At 42.0% G+C, this 23,444-nt stretch overlaps 1 protein-coding gene across 1 annotated transcript in view; it reads left to right on the top strand.

Moving 5' to 3' along the window:
• The window catches only part of RAB10 (RAB10, member RAS oncogene family), a 49,245-nt gene that overhangs the window by 8,567 nt on the left and 17,234 nt on the right, over window positions 1-23,444 (top strand). The window contains exon 2 of the mRNA XM_009332342.1: window positions 16,127-16,187. Within this exon, the coding sequence (XP_009330617.1) occupies window positions 16,127-16,187 (61 nt within the window). The remainder of the gene's footprint in view (window positions 1-16,126; window positions 16,188-23,444) is intronic.

Genomic DNA, 23,444 nt, shown 5'->3' on the forward strand with positions numbered 1-23,444 from the left:
CATTAGATACTGGCCACCAGCTTTGTAAAGAGTTTCTAACAAAGTAGTTTCTTAAAAGGTAGAAGAAACAACTGATAAAGAGGGCATGTGATGTCTTGCTCAGAGCAAGTTCAGGTGCTCCTCATCTGGCTTTTGCAGGAGCTTCAGCACTGCTGCCAAACTCCGAGCAGGCACCTCTTGGTCAGAGTTGCTGTCAGCATTGCGGTTTCTCACCCTGTAACTTACGGTGCTGCTGGTGCAGCTATTGGTAAAACTCTTCTTTAACCTCCATTCTTTCTGTGTAAATCCTGATGTCGTTTTGTAACATAGTCCCTTTCAATATTGTAGTTGGATGCCTGCAGAGTGGATGTGGGATAGAGGGAGCTAGCGCAGGTCCTTTGCGGAGGCAGCATGGCTGACTGTGTGACCGCTCCTGGCTCCCTTCAGTGCAAAGGCAAATGGGTTTACTCCATGAGAATTGAAACCAGGAGTCTCTGCGGTGCCCTGCAAGTGAGCATCTATTCCCATTGTCTTGAGGCACAATGCCTTTTCACTGGAGCTGAGAGTTGGCAAGGTGCTAGCTTGAGGCTTTTTTCTTCTTGCAGATGAGGTGTAGCTAACCTTGTTGCAGCGTACGGCAAACTAAAGAATCCAGACAAGTCTTACGGCCTCCAGTGCTGCCTTGGGAGCGGCCAATGTTTTGGGGTAGCAATAACTCTTGATTCTAGGCGTGTTGTGTGACATTCTTCCAGGTTTTTTTCCCATGCTTTCAAAGGTACATAATTCCTGTTTCCCAGGCTCTTTCTATATGTTCAATTTGAGTGTTGCGGTATCGGTAATAGCTGAAAAAGGTGATAAGACTTACTGACAAATGTGATGCTTCTGGGCAATATTGTAGCAATAAACATTTTTTTTTTTCCCTTCAATCTTTTTTCCTGCTAATTAGCTTGACAACACTGCCGTTCATCATCTCACTCAGTGGAGAACTTACAGAGGTTGGGTGGAAACATCTGGTGGTATAATACTTGATCTCCTCCAAGAGTAGGAAGGTGGAGGAACTTTCGTGGTCATGCTGTGCCTTATAGCTCTGATGCTTGCGGTGTGGAAATTGTCTTCAGATTCCTAGAACTTGGTGTAAACTGAAGATAAATACCTGCTGCCGTACTTTGACTCTGTGAAGTCTCTGTGTTTCTTGATGCTGAAAGGTTCATAAATTAAAGCTTTTTATGAAACTTAGGTATTGGAGTATATGTATAAGTTGACAGTAGCTGAAAACATCCTAAATCATATGGCAACTGCTTCAGTTAAATACGTATTAAATTGCAGAGATGTAGCACAAGCAACGGAGCTTCAAAGTTGAAGATACTATATTTAACACTAGACACAATGCCATTCTTTGGAGTCTGTGTAGGAAATAATAGGTGTGTCCTTAACCAGCAATTCCATATTGAAAATTTTACGCAGAAAGGGCTGGGTCACAGCTTATCTCCAACCCTCTTGTAAATGGGAATAATGCTTCGACAGCATTTTAGACTGCAGTGCTTGGTGCTTTAGTAATGTCAACATGTATCTAATGCCAACAATGACAAAACTTGCTGCTGTGGTGTAGTCTAGGTAGCTCGAGTTAGGGTACTTTCATAAATAATGGTAATATTTTCTGTTTGTAATGAAAGAAACCTGGTTTTCCAGCAGTAAGTAGTCACTTAAAAGCATGCGCCTTCTTTTCATTGAGTTGTAAAAGGCAGCTCGTAGACTGTTGCACCAGAGAAAACATTTAAAAGTCCAAGTGCAGTAACTACCTGGCCCTCATAAAACTGCATTCACTTAAAATCTTCGAAAAACTTCAGACATACTGTGAAGTGTGTAAAGCATTACAAGCTTTCATTTCTCAAATATTGATAGGGACTGCATCATGCAAACAAATGTCAAATCTATTTGGAAACAATTGGAGAATCTCTGACCCCTCAGTTTTGCTGTTAAAAGTTTGAAATCCTTGTATAGTACCTCTGAGGGCAGAGGTAGTATATTTCAGCGTATTTCGTGTCTTTCATCTGCTGGTGTGGCTGAAACTAATCAAATGTAGGTGTGTGGGTTCAACGGAAAGTGTCCGTTCCAGCAAGTCGCCTGGTCTGAAAATGTAAGTGATGGTCTCTCCTTCCTTTCTTTGGTAGTTCTAGCAGCAAGGAGTTTTAATTATCGAAACAAGAAGTAACTGGTCTGAGTTTCTGCACTGCAGTAAGTCATCGTTACGGAAGCTGGGAAGGCAGAGAGCTTCTGGGCTCTTCTTGAGCTTCTAACTGTTTATAACGGGTTGACCGGTTGAATCTTTTCAGTGACCTCTGAGACACAGTACCTGCCTCTTTGGTCAAGCTAATGCTTTTCCTGAATGAATCTACTTCCCTTTGTTTATGTTGTTACCTGTCTTGTCAATCTGCTGAGTATAAATTAGCCAGGGTAAGTGTTAACCTGAATTTTATTGTTATGTAACTTGAGGACAAAATTACTGTAACAGGAAGTAGTGACAAATTTACTGTTTCATAAATAGAAGCGGTTTATGTGGAAAGCAGATTCATGTACTGTATTTATTTTCTAGCTAACAAATACAGCATAAGTAGGCTAAGATGTGTGAAAAATGATATAATCGGCTGTAATTGTACTTGAACATACTTAGCGCACATCCTTGGTGGTTTAAAGTAGAATTCCAATTAGTTGTGCACTTGTGTGTGGACTTTTGGCTTTCTGGAGTCCAGACCTTTCCCTGCCATGATTTTAGGTATGGGACCTAATGGGCTTCACTGACAACGGGATTCACAGGGAGATACGGCTGCTTCATGTGATGCCCTCTCTGAAAATACGTGCTGGTAAAGGTGGCTGGCAGAACTCTGCTACTTGGGCCAGAAGTTTACTGGGTATATTAGAAAATGAAAGATGTAATGGCAGAGCATTAAATCAGCCCTCAAACCTGGAATTAACTGACACTAAGCAGAGATTATTGCTGCATGGGAACAACTCTGAAGTAAGCACTGTTTCTTGCTAGAGCTTCATTTCCCTTTTTTTTTTTTCCTTACTACCTTGTGAATAAAAACCTTATTGTCTCTTTTGTCTCTTGGTATGCATAAAATATCACTAAAATAGTTCCTTTGTTCATTTTCTTTTGTTTTGTTTGTGGGAGCCTTGTGTAAGGTTTAGCTGCTGGAATAACAAAATGATAAAGTTTCTTTTTTCTGGAAGAAGTAACTGCTTGTGTTGAAACTGTGCGTGGTCTCACAGACCTAAGTGGCAGCGTAGGTGGTGTCAACAGGAAGCTTTAGTTTTCCTTCTGAGCAGAGGTTTTTTTACATGTAAATTTGAACTGTACTTTCACATGACTTCTGAAACTCCTTCCCTGGAGGGAATGTGGTTAAGTGAAGAGAGATCCTGTGGGACCCTCACCGGTTGATCTGCTTGCTTTCTATGGCCACCTCAGATCTTTCTGTGCAGCATGCTATATTGAGGACTGTCTAACACGTATACTTAGACTCCACTAGGCAAAAGTCGCATTAATGCTTATAAATGAGATGAAGGCAGCTGGGGGAGGAGAGGATGAGAAGGCTTCTGGTTCTGGCCTGAGAAATGGCTTCTGTCCCGAGAAATGGCTTCCGTCCCTGTCGTACGTTACTTGCACCAAAGTGAGACTCTCTGAACCTTCGTCATTGTCTGGGATCTCAATTTTAGTCTGCTTGGCATGAATGGCAGGTAGACTCACTGCACGCAAAATTCATGGCAGCTGACATTTGAACATGTCTACTGAATTGATGCTTAAGTTAAATGTGCCAGATTCTTAACCGTTGGAAATGGCTGTCACTTGATGTCCAGAACCTAGTGCCTGCATCCATTTTATTGGGAAATGGTCCTTGCCCTGGTTATCTCCTGAACTTTGCCCAGGCCCTGATATGGAGAGTGCTAGCTCTCAAATCAAAACCATGAGATCAAAACCGTGCCACAAACACGTAGCCCACTGGCTGAAGTTCTGGTCTTGGGAACTTCCCTTGCCATCAGCTGACTCGCTGCTGGATGTGGCCATAGTATGCTGTTCAGCGTTTAATACCCTGGAGGGTCCACGGGCATAGCTGCGGCAGGTAAAGAGCTCGGCCAAAGTCCCCTACCCTGCTGCTTTGCCAGAGGTAGAAAACCATGTTGTTCTCTTGTACTGCCTCAGCCGTCTCCGTCAATTTAAATCACCAGTGGTGCATTTGTTAATCACCCAAAAGTGTGGCTTGAATTGCTGAGGCATGAATGCCTGTGCCATTGTCACTCCCTCTGAATGTGGAGGAGGACATGATGCCTCTCAAGGAAAGGTTGCTAGAAACCAGGTTGTTTTGAGCTCTTGCAGCTTTAGTTTGTTAAGACACCTTTCCCTATAGACCTCCCGTCAGGCACCTCTAATTAACGTTTTTAAGCTCATGTATCTTAGTTCCTCCCTTGGAGGAGTCATTATCTCCACTTTACAGGAAAGTTGTATTTTCTACTCATCTTTGCAAATAAATGTCATCAGTAGCTTTTTAGTTTACAGATCAATATCTAAATGTATGCAGTAGATGGAGTAAGGGAGCGGGAACTTGAGAGATACATAAAATTCTTAGTTAATCGCTGTCCATGTCATTGTTGAATGAGGCAGTGCCATTTTAAAATGCCTTCCGAGCGGGTACGTGTGATGGGACCTCAACTCCGACTGTGTGCTGAATGGTACTGGTGCCTTTCTTACCTTCTGATTATTTGAATTTGCTGTTTTAATTCCAGGTATGGGGATGAACAGCACTTCACGTTGTAGTCAATCTATTAAACATCTGAACAATGCCACTTGAGGAGGAGCAGCTTCATGGAATTCTTGACATGTTGATACTGTTCGCTTCCTTACAGCCTTGTGGCTTCTGGGACCTAAATGCGTGGACATAATTTGTATTTAAAAAAGAAAAGTCTTACTGCTTGTGTTCCAGCTAATATAAAGAGTTACGTCTGCAAATATCCAGTGCATAGTGGCAAGGTAACGGTCTTCTCTCTCTCTTGGAGGGGAGTAAAGTGGAACAAAAGAGATCTCAAGAGCTGTTTCTGAAGATGATTGATTTTTTTAAATATAGGTGACAAGAATAGTGGAGGGGTGGAAGGTCACAGTTGCTCTGTAGGTGCAGCAACCTGGTGTATGGAGAACAGACAATTCACAACACCTCGGTCTCCTTGAATATTTGATTTTTTATTTTTAATACTGGCCCCAAGTGCTCTTAAAGAATTTCTGGTAGCAGTATTGACTTCTGTGATGATTTACTCCAGAATTAACATGTAGGTGTTAGCTAGTGATTTTAATATAAATCTCTGAAGAATGATCCTTTGAGGAGGTTTCAAGTGAAGCTAGTAATGAGAGAAAATTTTTGGTGCACTAGAGGGCTGTAGTCTTGACCTAGATTTAATATATATCCTTGAAACGAATTGATGCACAAAGGAAGCTTGCAAGCTTACAACTTGACTGCTGCTTTGAAGGGAAACAGGAACACTTCAAAAAGAATTTCAAGTTGGGAAAGTGTCCTCACTCTTGCAGTTCTGAATCCGGTAATTCTGAACATTGCTGTTCATCTCTGAACTGGCTGGTGGCTGCGGGTGGAATATGAGGCAGGCTGCTTGGAAAACTCCGGCGAGGCAATTGCAGATGGGGAAGCAGCAGTGCAGCGTGAGGATCCCCCGTTTCTGCAAACAGTGAAGATGTGAATGAATTCACAGTATGCGGCCTTTCCCAGATAAGAGGTCAGGCTGGATAACAATGGCCTTCTATTGTCTGGGGGGGATTAAGCCAGATATTTGGGGGGATATAAGCCACAGGACTGGATTTGTCACCAAAATGAATATTCAGCTGAGTCCCCCATATCAGTTAGTCAGTGTTGATTTGCATAAATCAAATGTCCCTGCAACGCTGAGTCTTACTGCAGTTGCTTGTTTGTTCGTGATGTGTGGCAGCATTTGAAAGCACAACAAATGCAGGCATCTAGAATGGAAGAATGTAGGTCACACTAAGAAGCTGCCGTCTCGCAGGATTGTCATCTGCTTCGTTAAGAATAGATTAATTGGTAGGAGACAATCTGGCAACAATGCCACTGCTCATGTCCTGCCTTCTCCCTTACATTACCAACTCTGGAATTTAGCTATATTGATACGGTATTAGTGAAACTTAGCCTGCAAAGACGGTTTTATAAAGATATGACAAAATCATACTGAAAAGCTGAAGATTCAGGAAAGAGCCATGGGGGTCACTAGGAGGGGCTGATAGGACTTGATCAGTCTATTGATAAGGAAGTACATTTTTTTTAAAGAATCTCTAGTTTAGCAAATTTTGTGTTAAAAGCTAAAGGTAAGTGGATTGTTTGGATTTTGAGAATCTACTGCATTCCTAAAAATAGATGCTAGAATTAAATGAGTGGTTTATTAAGGTACACACCATTGCACTAGCAAATATCACTGGTTAAGAATCTTTAGCTTATCTTTACGGTGGGAGAGATGTGGTCATAATTACTTTTCTTGATACCTGCTCTACAAAAATACCAATTTTCAGGATACTTCAGTTACTGTGGATCCCTAGCAGTCGAAGATACAGCTATTCCCCCCGTAGTTTCTCTGCTTGTTACTGTGAATGTTACTAAGAAAACACTGTTCTGTGTAGCCGTTGCTCTCAAGGTGGTATGGATTGAGGCTGGTGATCTCGACGTAAAGGAGTGAGTGCTTACCCAAGTGATAGGTCATGGGGATACTAAAACAAAGTATGCAATGGGTTGTTTAGTGAACGGGTGACTAGTAGAGCACTTGGGGAAGGTCCTTCGGGAAAGGAGAGGCCTCTAGGTGATAGACTCAGTCTGAGGGTGGGAGGATTGACACCAGTGACTGGATGTGTAGGAAAGAGGAGCGGGGGGGGGGGGAGTAACACTAATCACCTCATCATTTGTGGCTGGTGGAATTAAAGTAAGTAAATCACTTGTTTCTGTTACCGTTGTCCTCCTATGCCTAGCTCTATCAAAACTGCGCTCCCAAACAGGGCACGTACCTTCATGGATGTTTTCTCTTACCCAGTTGTTGTGGAACTTTCTGAGACTACTAGAATTAACTAAGTGTACGTTTCCCAAGGTTTCACGTAAGGTATGTGTTACTTTATTTGGATGCAACTTCTGGTGCTCTGCAAATGCTGAATTGTCACGACCTGAAACCTTGCAGAGCCGGAAGAGTGAGTTTGTGTTGCTGCTCTAGTTTGCCCACTCTGCACTAGGAAAATCTTAGTGCAGAGAAGATGAAACACTAAAACACATGAATTCATTGAATTTCTGTTTTACTACTGCATAAATCCATAGTCTGCTCATATCTCAAGTACTTCGTTACACTCCTGGTCACTGAATGTCAAAAATGATGGAATTAAAGGTTTAGAAGAGGACAGCAAAGACAGCCAAGAGGCCATTTCAGTGTCACCTGCTCTGTGATTCCTGATACCCTCCGTGTTGGTCCTGGGGGGCTGCTGCTGGTTCTCCCCGTAGCCTTCTCTAGGTGGTGGCTCTGGGAGTCCTGCACTGCCCCGATCCATTTTCTGGGGCCCCTTTGCTCCGACTGCTGAGGCTCTGCTCACCGGTCCTGGCACTGGGCTGCTCTGTCTGAACAAGTTATGTAGGTGCTCCCTAGCCTGCAGTTGAATAGGAGTCCTGAGTCATCGTAACTTTGGAGACTGTAATGAAAGTCTTTTTTTTCTTTTTTTTTTTAATAAGCATTGATTTTAGGTCTGACCAGTGTGGTAGTAGCCTTTAGTTAAAATGAATGGGAATCTGCAACATGGTCTAACACAACCATGAAGTGTTGTCTGTCATCTGTGTTGCAATGGGTACCCTATGTTATTTATAATTTACTTTGTTTTGCAGCAGTTTGTACGGAGTTATCTTAGGCTAATAGCAGCAATCAGATTGCCTGGCTCCATGTATGCAGCTGGTGAGAGATACCTGTTTGCCTCCTCTGTTCTCCATCCGCATCTGGCTGTGGTGTTCTGATGAGCACTGCTGAACTTAAATTTTTGGAAAGCAACTTGCAAGCTTCTTGCTGTGTTAGCATATACAATTGTGTTTTTGCAGGGGAACTAAAATTACCTTGAAGGCAGAAGAATAACTCAGTCGCTGACTGATGGTTGCTACCTGGTACAGTTTTCTTCTCCTTTCGTCTTTCTTCTCCCACCTGTTCCCCTTTGCTAACCAGAACAGGCAGGTTCAGAAACATCTTGTTAGTTTTTGAAAAAAGTTCTATTAACCTATTAATTATTAAATTTATTATTCATTTTCTTTTATATAGGTGTCTGATTTTTGCTTTGTCTTACAGCAGTGTTTGCTTGTAGTGGATAATGTCCCTTCAGCTTTTGGAGTCGCCCGCAGTAGTTGGTGCACTTGCAGGTTTTAGTGTGAGGTCAAGAAAAACAAGACAAAAGGAAAGGTCTTGCTGGAGAGTGTAGCTTGCTCCATGCGTCAGTCTCGAGCTGTTGTCTTAGCTGCTTTTATTGAAATGCAGATGATAAAATGGACTTGAGACACGGAATTAACTTGCCCCGGTTTTTGTAAGGGGAGGAACTGGCGCTGGGGTCGCAGCTGTAACTCTACTAACCAGAACTTGTATGTCTGTCTGTGTAGAGCTTTGCTTTTGGCCATGCATCGCCTTCCTTTCCCCCCACTCTTCCCCAGCTCCCCACCTGCAGGTGGAGAACACGGCACGGGCAAGCACCAGGGTGAAACCTGAGGTCCCGGGATCTGAAATGAGCCACCTAAAGATAGTCCAGACCTGAGGCCTCCGTAGCCCGTGCGGACTGTCTGACCTGATTGTGCATCCTGCGGTAGGTTAGTGGTGTGGTGGGTGATCCGTGGCCGACTACAGCTCTCCGGGAGAGCTACGAAAGAGGCCGGTGGGGCTGGGACGCTAAGGGGGCCCTGAGGACTTGTGTGATTTTTGCAGAACTTGCATTCTGTGGTCTTGGTTTTCACCTTTCCAAAGCAAGAAGGGAGCTGTTTGTTTTACGTGGAAGTTTGTGTTAAACAATACTATTTTCTTCCATTTCTTCAAAGAATTCATTGCCACACGTAAGTGTAGAAAAGATACATACGAGAACTGATATACATACAAGTGTGTATATGTGGGAGGCTGGAGCTGTGTCTGTGTTGTATGTATGCATACACATCAACAAAAGACAATCAGCAGATAAGCATGCATGTGAAATGAGCTTTCTCCTGAAAGAGGAAGACTAGCTGTCTTATTTGCTTAGTTGCTATCTTGTTTAGTCATGAGATTAAATGTGTTTGAAAGCTGGAGAGGAGGGTAGGTTCAGTGCTGTAAAACCAAGAGGTGTGGAGCTGCCATGATAACCGTTTGTACATCCTCCTCCAAAAGGATGAGCAAAATTAGTGTTGCCCGCTGAGTTTAGACAAAGGGCACTGTGTGCTTGCAGCTTGTCAGACTCTAAAGCATCGATAGGCTTCTCGTTTTGATTCGATCGCTTGTTTTTTGTTGCTGGTCACACTGCCTTTCCCTCTTCCCACTCCTTCCCAAGTAGCTGGTCGTGCTACACGTGATCAGGGCTAAAGACAAGGAAGAGTTCAAGTGCAATGTAATCCCTCACCCCTGATGAATAAATGTCTTGTTAGAGAAAGTAGTTATGACCTAAAGTATCAGTTCCTTACCTGGATCTAAAATTTCTCAATACTGCTTAAAAGAAGCCAAGTAGTCCAGGTTTTCAGGTTTCTTCGTTGTCCCAGTCTCTCTAATAATCTCATTCAGACTTGCTTTAGTGAGCAAGAGTTTGAGACTTTGTCTAGTGACTCCTTTTATTGTTGTATTACAATTTTATCTGGAGAAAGAAGATGCCACAGAGATCCTACCTGCACAGGTCTGTAGAGCTGGAATCGAGTTGCGCCAGTGTGCCTGTGCACAAAATGGTCACCTGGCCTGGGGTTTGCGATCGTTCCTCTGAAATTAACTCTTCTGTCTGAATCTTGTGGTTCGAACACCTTTCACACCAAGTGCAAAGCATTGTCTCAGCAAAGTCCCAGATCCCAGTATTGGGTGCAACACCTGGAAAACCCAGGGTGGAGACTTTGTTCTGTGCTGAAGGTGTGAAGAAGGCAGAGAAACTTTAGAAATCTAATTCATATAAAGCCTCTGAAAAACAGTATTTGTACTTAAAATGTTGAGTGCGGTTGGAAATGTTGTCTATTCATGCTGTGTAGGTATGAATACCTTGTAGAATAAATATTTTGAAAGACCTAAGTAGTAATTGAGATCACTAAGAGCTTAATTAAAACCAGAACTCTCATCTCTTGCCTGATACACTTGTGTTGGGCTTACTTTGGAAGGAGAAAGTCTATTTACATCCGAAGCTTTCTTACAAAATATTTGATCTTAACTACTTCATTGATAACAAGTGTTAATGTCAGCGTATTCTTAGTAAAATAACATTTGGAAGTATTAAAGCTTGTATGCGGGATTTACGTTGACTTCGGAGAGTTTATCATTCTGGGCTTGATATGTTTGGAAAGGTTGTTACTGGAAAGGGGTTAGAGGAATCACCTTTTTATTAGTGTTATGCTCTAGACATTAATAAACTTGATAAAGCAGTATCTGGATTAGGAGTTTGTTTCAGAAGTCATCTTCTGCATTAAGGTGTTAAGCTTAAGAAAATCTTAAAATACTATAAATCTGTCTCGAGAATTGAGGGATCTCATAATCAGGTAGTTGTATAAAAAGACTAGACAAAGCTCTACAAAGGTCTCTGCCCCAAAGTTAATTTTGTAGTTTTAAAAGCTTCCAGGCTTAGTTATTGCTGTATCTTCCTGCTGTTGATAAGTTTTCTTTTATTGCATTTTTTGTTTTTAAATAAAAACATTTTAGGGCTGTTTATTGGGCCCTACTGTAAGCTGTGAACATACCTGAAGGATACAGATTTTCTCTGCGCTTCTGTGATGGTGTTCTTGTGCTAACTAGGTATGTTACAGTTTTTACTCTTTGCGTTCTGTGTTTCTTCTGACTTTGTGAGTTTGAAAGTTGTTAATTTAAAGAAAGACAGCAGATAGATTTCTTTCTGCCTGGTCAGGCTCTTTACTTACGCTGGAATTTCTAAAAAGATAGGCAGTAAAGATAAGATTTCTATCCTTTTGTGGCTATTAAGGCACTTGCAAGAGCTCCACCTTGCTTTAGTTGTTTGAAGTGGATTGTGTGGGGGATGTTCAGGTGCACCTCCAAACCCTTGGAGAAAGTGCTGTAGCTCGAGCTGCGAACCTCTGCCTTCTTCAGGATTACTGCCTGGGAGGGATGCAGGCGAAAGGGGCCACCCAGATGGCTCCCTGTGCTCATCAGAAAACTGGAATGTGGCCTGAACGCTGCTGTGATAATTTGGGTGTCGATAGCTGTAGTTTAAGTACACTGTTAAGAAAAATACTTGCTGTTGCCGGAGCCTGTAGCGCAAAGGTGGGCAGCTTGAAGACACAAGACTTGAGTATGAATTTGTGCACATTTGCTTTTCTTTCCCAAATTGAAAATACATAGTGCTGTTCAAGTATATTTGCAAAGCAATTACTAACAAATGACATACAAAATGCGCTTATTTATATGCTGCTTATGGTCTGCATTTGATGGTGATTTGACGTGCAGGTTGACGGTCAGGCTCCTAGCGCTGCAGCGTTGCCCCTCTCTTGCCCTACATTCCGCCCAGCGTCCTCACAGAGCTGAATGGTGTCTTTGTTTGGAAAGAATGCAAACAAAATTTGTGCTGTCTGAAAAGGGCTAGCTCATCATTTGTAGCTCTGAAATGGAGTGGAAAATAACTTTTTCTCCCTCCCTCTTGTACTGATGGCATTCTGTCTTTCACTTTTCAAGAAGAGTTGGTTTGTGATTTAGCAACGGAAGAGTGATCTTTACAGAACCTTGGCAGGGGCTTGAGAAAGGTGTAAAGTGATCTAGAACTGTTTGGATGCAGTGATTACGGACTTAAAACTCACTGTTGTGCTGACACAAGTCCTGGGTCTTCGTTAATGTCTTTCGTCTGAGAGCAATGGAAACTCAAAACCGTTGAGCAAATAGTTCTGTGTTCACCAAGACATTCAGATATTTAAACTTACACAAATAAAACTGGAATGCTTTGTGGGGAGTCATTGACAATAACCTCTGCTGATGTAGGGATGGAAGAGCTTGACTTCAGTGGCCTGATGCACAAGGCTGACCTTCCAGCTTCTGAGGTCTGAGTGTTTACAGTGACTAGGCAGAAGTGACTTTCAATATTTGTGTAAGGGCAGATCTTGTTTGCACATACCTTGAGATCAACTAATGGTACTTCTTAAGCCTTGATACTCGAAGACCAGTAACCTAAAGAATCCATACATAGCTTCTGTCTTTTTTTAAAGCCGTGAGTTCAGTTTTTGGTCAGGCCTGGGCCCATATGTTGCTGTTAGCAACTGGTACAAGACTTGAAATTGGAAGGAAACCCAGAAGTGAGCCAGAAACCTGGGATGATCTGCCTTTAAGGAGACTTCGTTGTTAAACTGTGCGAGCTATACTGAAGCGTAACAAACCTTTCCAAATTTTCATTTGAAAGCATGGAGTTACATCAAGTGTTTAACAGGCTGGCAGTATACTTCCAGGTTTTTCTGTGAATTCCAGTTTGTCCTGTTGAAGTTGATGAATATCTTATCGACACTTAATAAGGGAGTAATTTCGTGCTCATCTTTAATTCATTAGTTCTGTCATTATCCTCCTGTGATAGTAATATGTCCGTTCTGCATGCCATTCAATTTTTATACCCGTTACCCTCTTAAACTCTTTCCTGAACTTAATGTTACTGGAAACTCCCCATACCTGTGAACTGTTCTCTCTGAAGCCTTTGTGTTTCTGCCGGCACAGTGTCGCTGGCGACTTCTTTGGAAAGACCTACAACTGAACGGGCATTGTAGCGACGCAGAAGTCTAGTTTTTCCAGTCTGTTAAAACTACTTTGAAAGTATTTAGAGGCAAATAGGCGTTGCTATTTATAACAATCTTTCTGTTACGAAGGCTGAACTAGTATTATATTGTAATTGGAGTGGAAGCTGAGTATAACATGGGATTAGAGATTTATTTTATCCCCAAATACTAGAGTTAGCTAAGTCCCTCTCGGTGCAGAGAAGAGTTAATTTCCTTGGCTGGGTTAATAGCTTACTTTATCTTAACGCATAAAAAGTGGCTGTCAAACATCCTGCTTTATCTGGGCAGAACCTAAAAGTAAGTGTCGCTGTATAAAATACTTTTATTTATCTCTTTTGGCAAATGCTGTGTTCATTTGTTCAGTAGTGTTGCTGTGGAGCACTACGTTGTAGCAAACAACTTAGTTAAATGCTGCAAAATGTGGGGACGGTTAAGTGTATTTGGGGCAATTTTGTATGTTGGCTATTAATCGTTCAGCGGGTTTATTTTTCAAACCACATACATATGATACTAACTATATTGATTCATAAATTTAACTTAACGTGAATGATGAAGTACTGCTTTGGCTAACTGGAAAAAAATGGAGCACTGACCTGAAACAGAGGTCTGAAGGTCCCCAGCTGACGTCCTAGAATTAGTGGACAGCCTCGACCTTCAGGCACTGTACTGCTTTAAATCCTTAGAAATGGGGAATTTTGCCCCTTTACACTCTGGTTCATGTCTATGAAATACTCTGTAACCATAAGAGGCTCTGTGAGGAGCTGCATTTGGAATTCATTTAGGGGTTACTCTCCATTTTCCTTTTTGGCTGCATATATGCTAGGTGTCCATCTAGCGAGTGCCGTCCCCGTTCCTTCCGCTGCATGACACAGGCCTGTGGGGAGGGGCATTCCCCCCCCCCTAAAATTGTGTAGCCTTTCCCAGAGAGGCTCTGGTATCCGGATTTTTATGTAAAAAGATTTTTCTAATTTAATATTTCAATGTTAAAATGAAGTAGCGTGTGCTGTATATAGAGCTAAAAGGAGTTGGACTTGGTGGAGTTTAAAGCAGACTTCCCATGTAGACTTCTTACATAATAGTGTGTTTCATAAATTCTATTTAATCTTACTTGGTATAAAATGACCTTGTAGATTTAAGAGGGAAGTTTGTGATTGCAGCTGCTGCCTTTTAAAAAGTCTAAATACAAACAGATTTTTGGAAAGCAAGAAGATTTGTTGGCGGTGTTTCTCTGATTTGAATTGAAAGTCAGAACTCTGGCTTCTAATCAGTGTCAGAGCATTTGAAGAAGATGGCTTGCAGTGTTCCTGCTCCACTGGATGTAGTCTGTGCTAATAATTCTTGTAGGCAATTCGGGGAAAAGAAGGTTGAAACAAGACGTGGTCCTCAAGCCTCTTCTGCTATGGAGGATCTGGTGGGGGGGTCCTCATCCTGGCTTGTCTTGCATGGCATCTGCCTCTGTCTGAGCCCGTCTCTTCTGGGGAAGAGTGATGAGTTTGTACACATTGCACAAATGAGGTTTCACCAAGGTCTTACACAATGATGTTCATGTTTCCCTGCCTCGGATGGAGATCTCTCACCGGGTGCTTGCAAGACTGTATTTGCCAATTCTAGGCTTGCCTCTCCATTGGATTATAGTTACTCCGTGAAAGTAAAACGGTAATCTCAGCCTTCAGTCTGTCGCCTTTGTCATGTGAAAACAGCTGCTGGTTCACAGAAGAAATTCTTAGGTAACAGGCATGTAATGTTGCATCTTGTACTGCTGACACCCATCCCTTGTTTTTATTCTGTCTTCGAGATTATCAGTTTCTTATTTTAATCATCCTTTGTACAGTGCCTCTCACTTTTGTAAGCAATAGACTTCAGATAGGACAATTTATTACACCAGAACTAATAATGAAAATACTAAATACTGGTTTCAGTATTGGTCTCAGCTAAGGATCTGTCTTCAGTTTGATAGTTTCTTCTTTCCTAAGTCTTCTCAGCACAGCTCTCCTTCATCTCCTCTTCAGTCAGTCCTTGCAAATCGTGTAGTTAACTAACTTCCTTGCAATACCATTTCAGCTTTGCCACAAATTAACACGTGAATTATTTTGTATTAGTTGGTATTAAAAGTAAAAACCTTACTCATGCTCTGTCAAGATGGTCTCTGCTTACTCTGAGTTTTGAGAGTCGTGGTTACGCGCTTCTGTCAAGTCGTGACTTTGCTTGTACCACGTCAGAGGCTGGAGCAGGGATGGACCCGGGCGAAGAGACGTGGCAGTTGGGTGCCAACTTATGCTGATAACTTGCCTTTTATTGCTGGTTGAAAGCTTCGTGTTGCTTAAACCCTTCTGTTTACATTATTGAAGATTGAGGTTGACTATCTATAAACCATGCGTGTGCCTGTTTAGCTCAAGAGACTATTTAGGGCTTCTGCTGCTTGTTTCAGCAGTGGAAAAAGCGAGATGACTGTTTTTAATAGTCTGGAGCCTTGTCACACGCTCTGGTGTAGGCTCTCCACTGGCCGCTTTGAGTGATGTTAAACAGGTAACAAGCATTCAGATTTCTGTAGTTGATGTTATTCTTACAGGTAGATTACTTGAACAAGATTAATGGAAAGGAGAATCCGGGGGGGCAGGTTTTTTGAGAGGTTTCTGAAATGGTGGTGTCACAAGGATTAGGTATAAGCGTAAAAAAAAAAAATTCACCACAATATTTCACATCATTTTTCAGCATATGCAAAATATCGTGGTTTAATCATTTTTGGGGAAAGACTCTTTCTAAAAAAACCAGAAAGCTTGCTATTTTGTTTAGGATGTTTAAATTTATACCTAAACTCCCAAATCTCTTCTTTTTGGAAGTTCTCCGGGAAAATGGCAAAAACATGCTATTTTTCGTTCTTAAAAATAAGCAAGAAACTTAAAAGCCTTTACAAGCCAGATCACTAACAATGTTAGCTGAAGGTGTCCGTTGACCAGTTGCAGACCCTTTGAGGGCCCTGTTTGCGTTGGTAGCCATGCTCCTCTTGCATTCCAGCTTACTCGGACATCCTTGGTTTACCTGACGATTCAGTAAAAGAAGAATAAAAGCTGCTGTTCTGTCTGCAGCAATTCTGAGTTGATGTGGAACTGCTTTTTTTTTGTAAATAAATACTAATTACTTATTTATGTGCTTGTTTATTTTAGGGATAGACTTCAAGATTAAAACTGTTGAATTACAAGGAAAGAAGATCAAGCTACAGATATGGTGAGTAATATACCCAAGAAGCTACATGGTGTCATCCTTCCGGATGGCTTTGTTCAGAAGCAGGTTTTCGTGAGAAGAGTTTACTTTGTCTGAGATTACGTTCAGGTATCTAATTCTGTAACTGTGTTTTGTATTTTCAGTAGTGGTAAAGCGCCATGTGTATTCCCCCAAACTATTTTTAAGAAATGGGGAAGAGATCTGTGTGTTGCATTTATAACCGCTGTTACTGACTGCTCCCTTGGACAGGCTGTTGGCAAATCTCCTGTTTGGGAGGACAGGATCCTCGCAGGCTGTGATTTAGTGGGAAGTGTTTTAAAACTGGAATTTTTAAATTAGGAGTTGCCTCGAATCTTTGACTATAAATTGACTAGTAGCCTTGCTTTGTGTCAGCAAGCAAGTGTAATCCACGTCTGCACTTACTTTATATTTTTCCACGGTAAACTGTGGAGTTTCTCAGCGGGCTGAAAACACGTCTGCTTTTCTGTTGGAAAGTCTAACACAAGGCAAAACATAAACTGTTTCCCTTTATGCATGTCTGTCTAGAGATATTTTTTTTTCTGCTGTTTTAATAGCCCTGTGACAAGTCAGGTCAGGAAAGCTAATGGCTTCTCCTAGCCTGTATGTTTGTTTAGACTCCCTCCTCAGCCACATACATGTATTGCTGGTGCGTTCTCCAGCTTTACTGAGAGTTCAGAACCTGAATTTGCTTAGAGCTTGAGTTTACCTCTTTTGTCCCCACTAATAAAAATCTTTTACGGCTTGATAATGTTGACGTTTGTAGATGGATGGGTTCCGGTTAGAAGGAAGCGCTGGTCTTCCTCTGTCTGAGGAAAACTGGCTGAATGATTATCCTTCCTAATGAATGTATTCTGAATCCTTCTTGTTACCATCACTCTGAACATCCACCTTGTGTCTCAGTTGTTTCTCATATCCCAGTCCCGCAAGTAGAAGTTGGCCAGCTTAGTTTGTTTGTTTTGTGCCCTGCAAGCAAAAGAGTTGTCGAAGTTGATTTTGTTGTATAAACTGTGTAGCCGGTCAATAAGGAACCATCTGGATGATGAAGTAACTCAGCGCACTGGAATGCTTCAGTGGGGAGCCAGAAAGGGTAACCGTCCTCGTAAGGGCAGTGTTTTAGATGGAGCTGTCTGAGGAAGGACGGGTGTAGATCAGCTGGGAAGCGAAAGCAGAGCAGCGGAAAGGAAGGGACTGAGAGCGTTAGCTAAAGAGGCATTCAGGTGTAATGCAGCGTCATTGATTGACTTGCTGGGCAGCTCTTGCTGTATGAGTTCACCAGACTGTTAACATTCAGATTTTCAACCCAGATCAAACCGTAACTTCTAACAATCACTAGGTTGTATTTTCCTACCCCAACAGTGCAGGTGCTGTGAATCGCCATGGGATAGAAAGGTAGAACAAAACACTGGAATGACTTAAAAGGAAGTGTTAGACTAATCTTAGGAAAAAGTCATCATGAACTGTAAAAACTGAAAATATGGAATACTGAGGATGTTTAATGTGTATGTAGACAAAGAAGCAAGCCATAATGAAGCTGTACGCGCTGTGGGTTTTAGTGGCTTAGAGAAATGAAGAGGGTTTTGGTGAGCCGAGTTTTAGGAAATTGCAACTTTTAAGCGTTGTGAAGTTGGGAGGTCGTTGTCTGAATCTGCTCCTTGTTCCTGCCAGTTTAAAACTTCACATTTGAAATGAAACTTGGAAAGCAGAAAATGAAGTTCCTATGGCATGCACTTTTAATGATGAAGGGGAAAAAAAAAATTTAGGCTTTGTTTCCAACTTTTCCTGTACAAGGAGTTTTGCCCAGCAGTGGTTTGGTGGCTAGAACAGTAGTGTCTTTTGGTGAAGATACTTTGTGCAATGCATCTATATTTAACCACTGCTTCCTGTATTTAAACTCACCCTGTACTTCTAGGAGTTGTGTAACATATTTCCAGAATTACACTTCACTCCCGCTGCAGCAGTTTAGTAAGCAAGGGATGCATTTAGTGGAACATTTCCCTTGTAAACCTGAGGCTGTTCTTGTCGCTTTTCTTGCATCCAGAGTATGGGCCGTGCTTTTACAACTGAAGTCAACGCGCAGGAGCTAATGTAGCTGAATAAACAAAACATGTCTTCTGAGTCGTAGGTAGCACTTCCACTGGGACACAGCTCCATACTTGATTAAGCTGACCAGAAGAGAACAAAAGACTGATGGTGAAGAGAAAACAGACTTTCAGTTAATTACAGGAGATGAGACCCTTGGCGCTTGTGTGCTTTCAGTTAGTATTGCATTGCAGGTGTGCTTGTATTAATGCAGCATATCCATGCTCAGAATTTAGAGGAGGAGTGACCGCTATTTCATTTGTGGGTTTCCCCCCGATCTGAAAACTATTGTCCCATTTGTGAGACGTTCTGTCAGTTTGCCCTGTTTCTTGTACGCACGTCTGAGCTGCTTCTGGTCCCTTACAGAGACAGGATACCAGGTGCAATGACATTGGCCCAGTCCACGAGTGCAAGTCCAGCCGTGGCTCTCCAAAGTGCCACTGTATCTTTGTCCAGCCTTTCGTAATGCTATTTTCTTGCTTCCTACCAGCCCCTTTTATTGTTAGAAGCAAAGGTAGTTTTGTCTTGTCGTTGTTGCTGTTATCATCATCATAATTACTATTATTGGTGCTTACTCAGATTGAAACGTCTTTCTTTTTTTTTTTTTCCAGAATAGTGACATTCAGCTGTTTGCGAAATTACGGACGGTGACAGAATTTTGTACCTTAAAGAACTTAGTATGTGTTAGTCATTTCCCAAATATGACAGAGTTTCTTTACATAGAGTTGCTCAGTGTTTATGAAGGAGCTGTGTTCAGTGAGCCATCACTGGCAAAAGTGATGGCTGAACAGACCTGTCACTTACAGAACAAGGTTTCTACATCAGTGGGAGTGATTAAGCGTTTGATTATGTAGTATTTGTTATTTACATAGGTGAAAACTGTATTTCTTTTCACATACAGAAAGCAATAGAAATAAACTGTTCCTCAGTTCAAAATTACCGTATTGACCTGCCTCTCGCTGATCCATGTAATCCTCCATCACCTGCGTATTAAATCTTTCTCTTGCTGCTGTCCTGGTAGAGGAGTTGCTCTCAGACTGCCTGCAAAGCTGTGTCGCTGTGTTTTACTGTGGTTAGTACTGGCTTTTGTACTCCTTGGGGTGGGGGTGCAGTCTCAACGGGCAATCAGTTTTACAGAAAACAGATAAAACTGGCACTTTCTAAGATAGCTCTGCTCCTTTTCTACAGAGCAGGATACCTACCTGCCTCTTCCTGGTATGGAAAATGAGCAGACGTGGCAGTATCTCAGTCATGCCTTGACCTCTAAAATACATATATAGGAGTAAAGCAAGAATACAAAGGTCAAGCTGAACTAAACCTTGCCAGAGGTGATAAGCAACTTGATACTTCATAGCTATTAAAAACTGGGGTTGCTGTTCAATAAGGATCAAGCTAGGATTAAAGTGTTTTCATATTGCTCCAAATGTAAATGTGCCTGTTGCAAAACAGTGTTGAAATGGGGAGAGGGGAGGCTGGGACAAGAGAATGTAGGGAATGGTGGGACTGGGTAGCAAGTGGGACTATGTCTGCGTTCAGGGAGCGGTTGGAGGAGCCTCAGCTAGGCAAGGCAAGCCCGGTGTGGTGCATGGGCTGGAAGCAAGGAGGAGGATGGGACACAGCTCTCGGGACTGGCCTTCTGAAGGAGTGAGCTTGTTCCGGGCAGATCCATCAGGAGGACTACTGGTATGTCAAATTCTGGGTGAAGCACGTAGAAGAATCAAGTATCTTCTTGGTTAGGTTATTGTACTACTTGTCTGTTCAGAAAAATTGTTGATGTGACAGTATAGGATACGATGCCATATGGAAAGTCACCAGTGGTGGGCTTAGTACAGGATTTGGGAGAAAGGAATTTGGTAAAGATTTGGGAGTAGAAATACTTAGGAAGGGTGGGACCTGGGAGGGTTGACACTGATGAATGTCTTGAAAAATATTAATATAGTAATGCTCATAGTACAGAGAAGGGAGGGAGAATAAAAGAACCACAATGAGAGATTACTGCTCCAGGAAAAGATGGTGGTGTTATTGCGAAAGCGATGAAACGCTTCAGAGGAGTAGGGTAGCAGAGCTAAAAATTCAGCTATGAAGAGTGTGATATCATACACTCCAGGAACTCAGATAGAATTGCTTTGACATGGAAACCAAATGGCTTGGGCATCCTGTAATTCACTAAACTTACTAGCATAATGTAGCAATTGAAAAACTAAATGTGATTTTTTTCTGATACAGTGGATGCGATCATTTCCAGTGGGTGGGGAAGTCAGTGTCACAGTCTAACATGATACACAATTTTGATTAGCATGCCCTAGAAAGAAAGGGGCAAATAGGATGATCAGAGGGATGTAATAGCTATTTTAGGAAGAACAACTGGAAAGATTGGGATTCTTCAGGATGTCAGAGAAGTGACCAAAGTGCATTTTTAAAATCATGAGTATACTGGGAAAAGCAGGTAGAGATTGATATAACTCATTGCCTTTTCCAATACCAGAACATTAGTTCTAGCGTAAGGCTAGAAGGTGGCACATACAAAACACAAGGAAATTAAGTTAAGCTGTGAAACTCCTCATCACAAGATGTTGTGGTAGCTGCAGATATATGTGGGTTCGCAAGGGATTTCACGAAGGAACAGTCTGTTTTGGACTGTTAAACACACATGTGATCTCTGGCTCCAGAAGTCCTTGAACTACACAGAAGTGGAAACTGGAAAACCTCTGGCCTGACCAGGTACGGCTCTTATGTGTTTGTGAGAACACACAGAAGTCAGATCTAGGTTTCTCATCCTGGTGAAGCGAAGCCTGAAGGGAAATGCTACTGTCATCTAAAAAATACATAGCGGTAGCAGACACAGAAGAGAAGGAAGAACTCTTTAAGCTCAAGGATGGTGGAAATCAAAGTTGCTGGAAATCCACTACCAGCAGTGGGAGACTGGGAGAAGGTCTACTTCAGCGTAATGGAAATGAAATAGAGAAAGGGGAACGTGGACGGGAAGAAAACCCAGATCGGCCAGGTATTTCAGAATAGAACTTGACAAATAAGAGGATCATATTTGTCACAAGAGCATATCCTGTTCTGCTATTGCAGAACTTCTTACCCCAGGAGCCCTCTTTCCATTTATTCAAGAACGTTTTGTGAAAATTGGTTTCAGAAAATACAGCCACTTTCTGGTCTCTCTGTTCACAGACTCCACAGTCTGGGGAGACGGCTAGGAGTGTCAGAGGTGATCCTGAAGGTGGATTTACAGGATGTCCGTATTGGGAGAGTGAATCCAAAACAGAAGAGACCCAAACAGCCTTATGCTGACTGTGGAATGCTGGAGGGATGGGGTAGGGCAGAAAGCTGTCAAGGAATAACTGCAGTATTTAGGAATAGGTTTCTAGGGATTATAAACAGAGGGGGATTATGTGAACAGTAAGTGATTAACCTTTTCAAGAGGTCCGTATGTGCTTTTCCAAGTCATAGTAGTAAGTAATCCCAAGTTTCCTTAAGCAGCCACATGGTGTATACAAGTCTAGTCTTGAACTGATCTTAAGGAGTAACCAAAATATATGGGTAGAGCTGTATGAAGAGTTAGTTTTGCAGGGGTTCGTGGGGACTAACAGTTTCTGATTCCTCACTTGTGAATTTTCTTTTTACCAGTTTTCACGCAGATTCCTGGCATTGTGTCAGTGTGCGCAGTGTGTATTGTCAAGCCAGAACAAGGAACTCTGATAGACTGAGGTGAATGACAGTAGGTGCATGTTAGCAAAGTGCTTGATTCTTGTGTGCCTGGGACAGGCTTGTTTGCAGAACTGCTGCCCCAGGAGTGTCTGCGCAGGCTTGTTGCAACGCGGCAACTTGCATCGTTGAGGCCAGAAAGTTGAGATCTAAAAGGCTAGATCCTGAAGAGCTTCCAGAGCTGGGTAAGACAAATGATCCCTTTCTCTTCAGTGGTGTATGAAGCAATCACACTTGATAGTGTTGTATTAATATAGAAGCAGTACGATGACAAAATTGCTTCTGTAGTAAACTGAAAAACACTTAACTCAGAGATTCGAAGACATCTACATTTTTTCTTTTTCCTACTTAGCTGCTACTCTGATCCTCCTGTCTTTACATAAAACTTGTATGTCAGCGTATTTTCCTACAGTCTCACTGATTCCAAATTTTAGAAACAACCTTATTTTTTCAGTCTGCAGCTCTTAACTGTGTAGAAGACCATAAAGCAACATTTTTCTATCAGTTCATCTTTGCTGTGAACACTTTTACGTGGCTAGACAAGTGTCCTCAGAATTTTGTTTCATTCATCAATGAGCTTGTTGCAAAAATAATCATCCGACTTGGAACACGTGTCCAGGTGGAAGAAGTGTGCAGCAGCATAGCTATCCGAAATAGTTACACAGGTGGAAATTCCCGGTTATATGCAAGTTCTTGCATTTAGTAAGTGTGGTGGTGTACAGCCAAAGCTGCCGACAGCACCACTAACTAGGGTACGATCAGTCTCATTAATTTTTGCAATTACCCTAGGAACGTCTAAAAGTTAACTCTTGCTGCTGAGAGCTTTTGAGACCATTCACCATGTGCATAGCTCAAGGTAGAAGAGACTCTTTTGGCGTGTCAGTCTGACTTCCTATAAAACAATTAGATACTTCACTCATTATAGATTCCCCCACCCCTCCTCCAGCTGAATATTTTTTCAGAAAAGCTGAAATTTGCTGGTCACGAAGTATCTTACAGATGTTCCTATGTGAAGGAAAGCCTTCGACCCCGTTGCTAAAGCTTCCAGAGTGTGCCTGCTGTCAGCAGTACAGTTTCTTCAGTGCAGTGTTCTGCTGCGTAGGTTTAAAAATATTATAAGAAGAAACAGTAGGACAGTAATAAAATTCTTAGGATTATTTTGCTAGGAATTATTTGGTTTAATACGTTGAAGACCTTTATTTCGAGCTATGTGGACTGGAAGGATCTTCACAGATCATCAGATATAATCTCTTCTGGTTGCATCCCTGTAAATCTTTCATAAACAAATCATAGTACATTTTAAGGTTTCTTTAGTCTCTGCTAGGTCAACCGGAAGGCTGTCCCAGAAATTCCTTTGTTGGTTAAACCTCTAATATGATATAGCTTACACATACTTTAATGTTGGCATGAGAATAATTTAAATAGATTTTTCACTTTCCTTGTGCAGCT

The sequence above is a fragment of the Pygoscelis adeliae genome, unplaced genomic scaffold (genome assembly GCF_000699105.1).
Source record: "Pygoscelis adeliae isolate BGI_AS28 unplaced genomic scaffold, ASM69910v1 Scaffold89, whole genome shotgun sequence".
NCBI classification, from domain to species: domain Eukaryota; kingdom Metazoa; phylum Chordata; class Aves; order Sphenisciformes; family Spheniscidae; genus Pygoscelis; species Pygoscelis adeliae.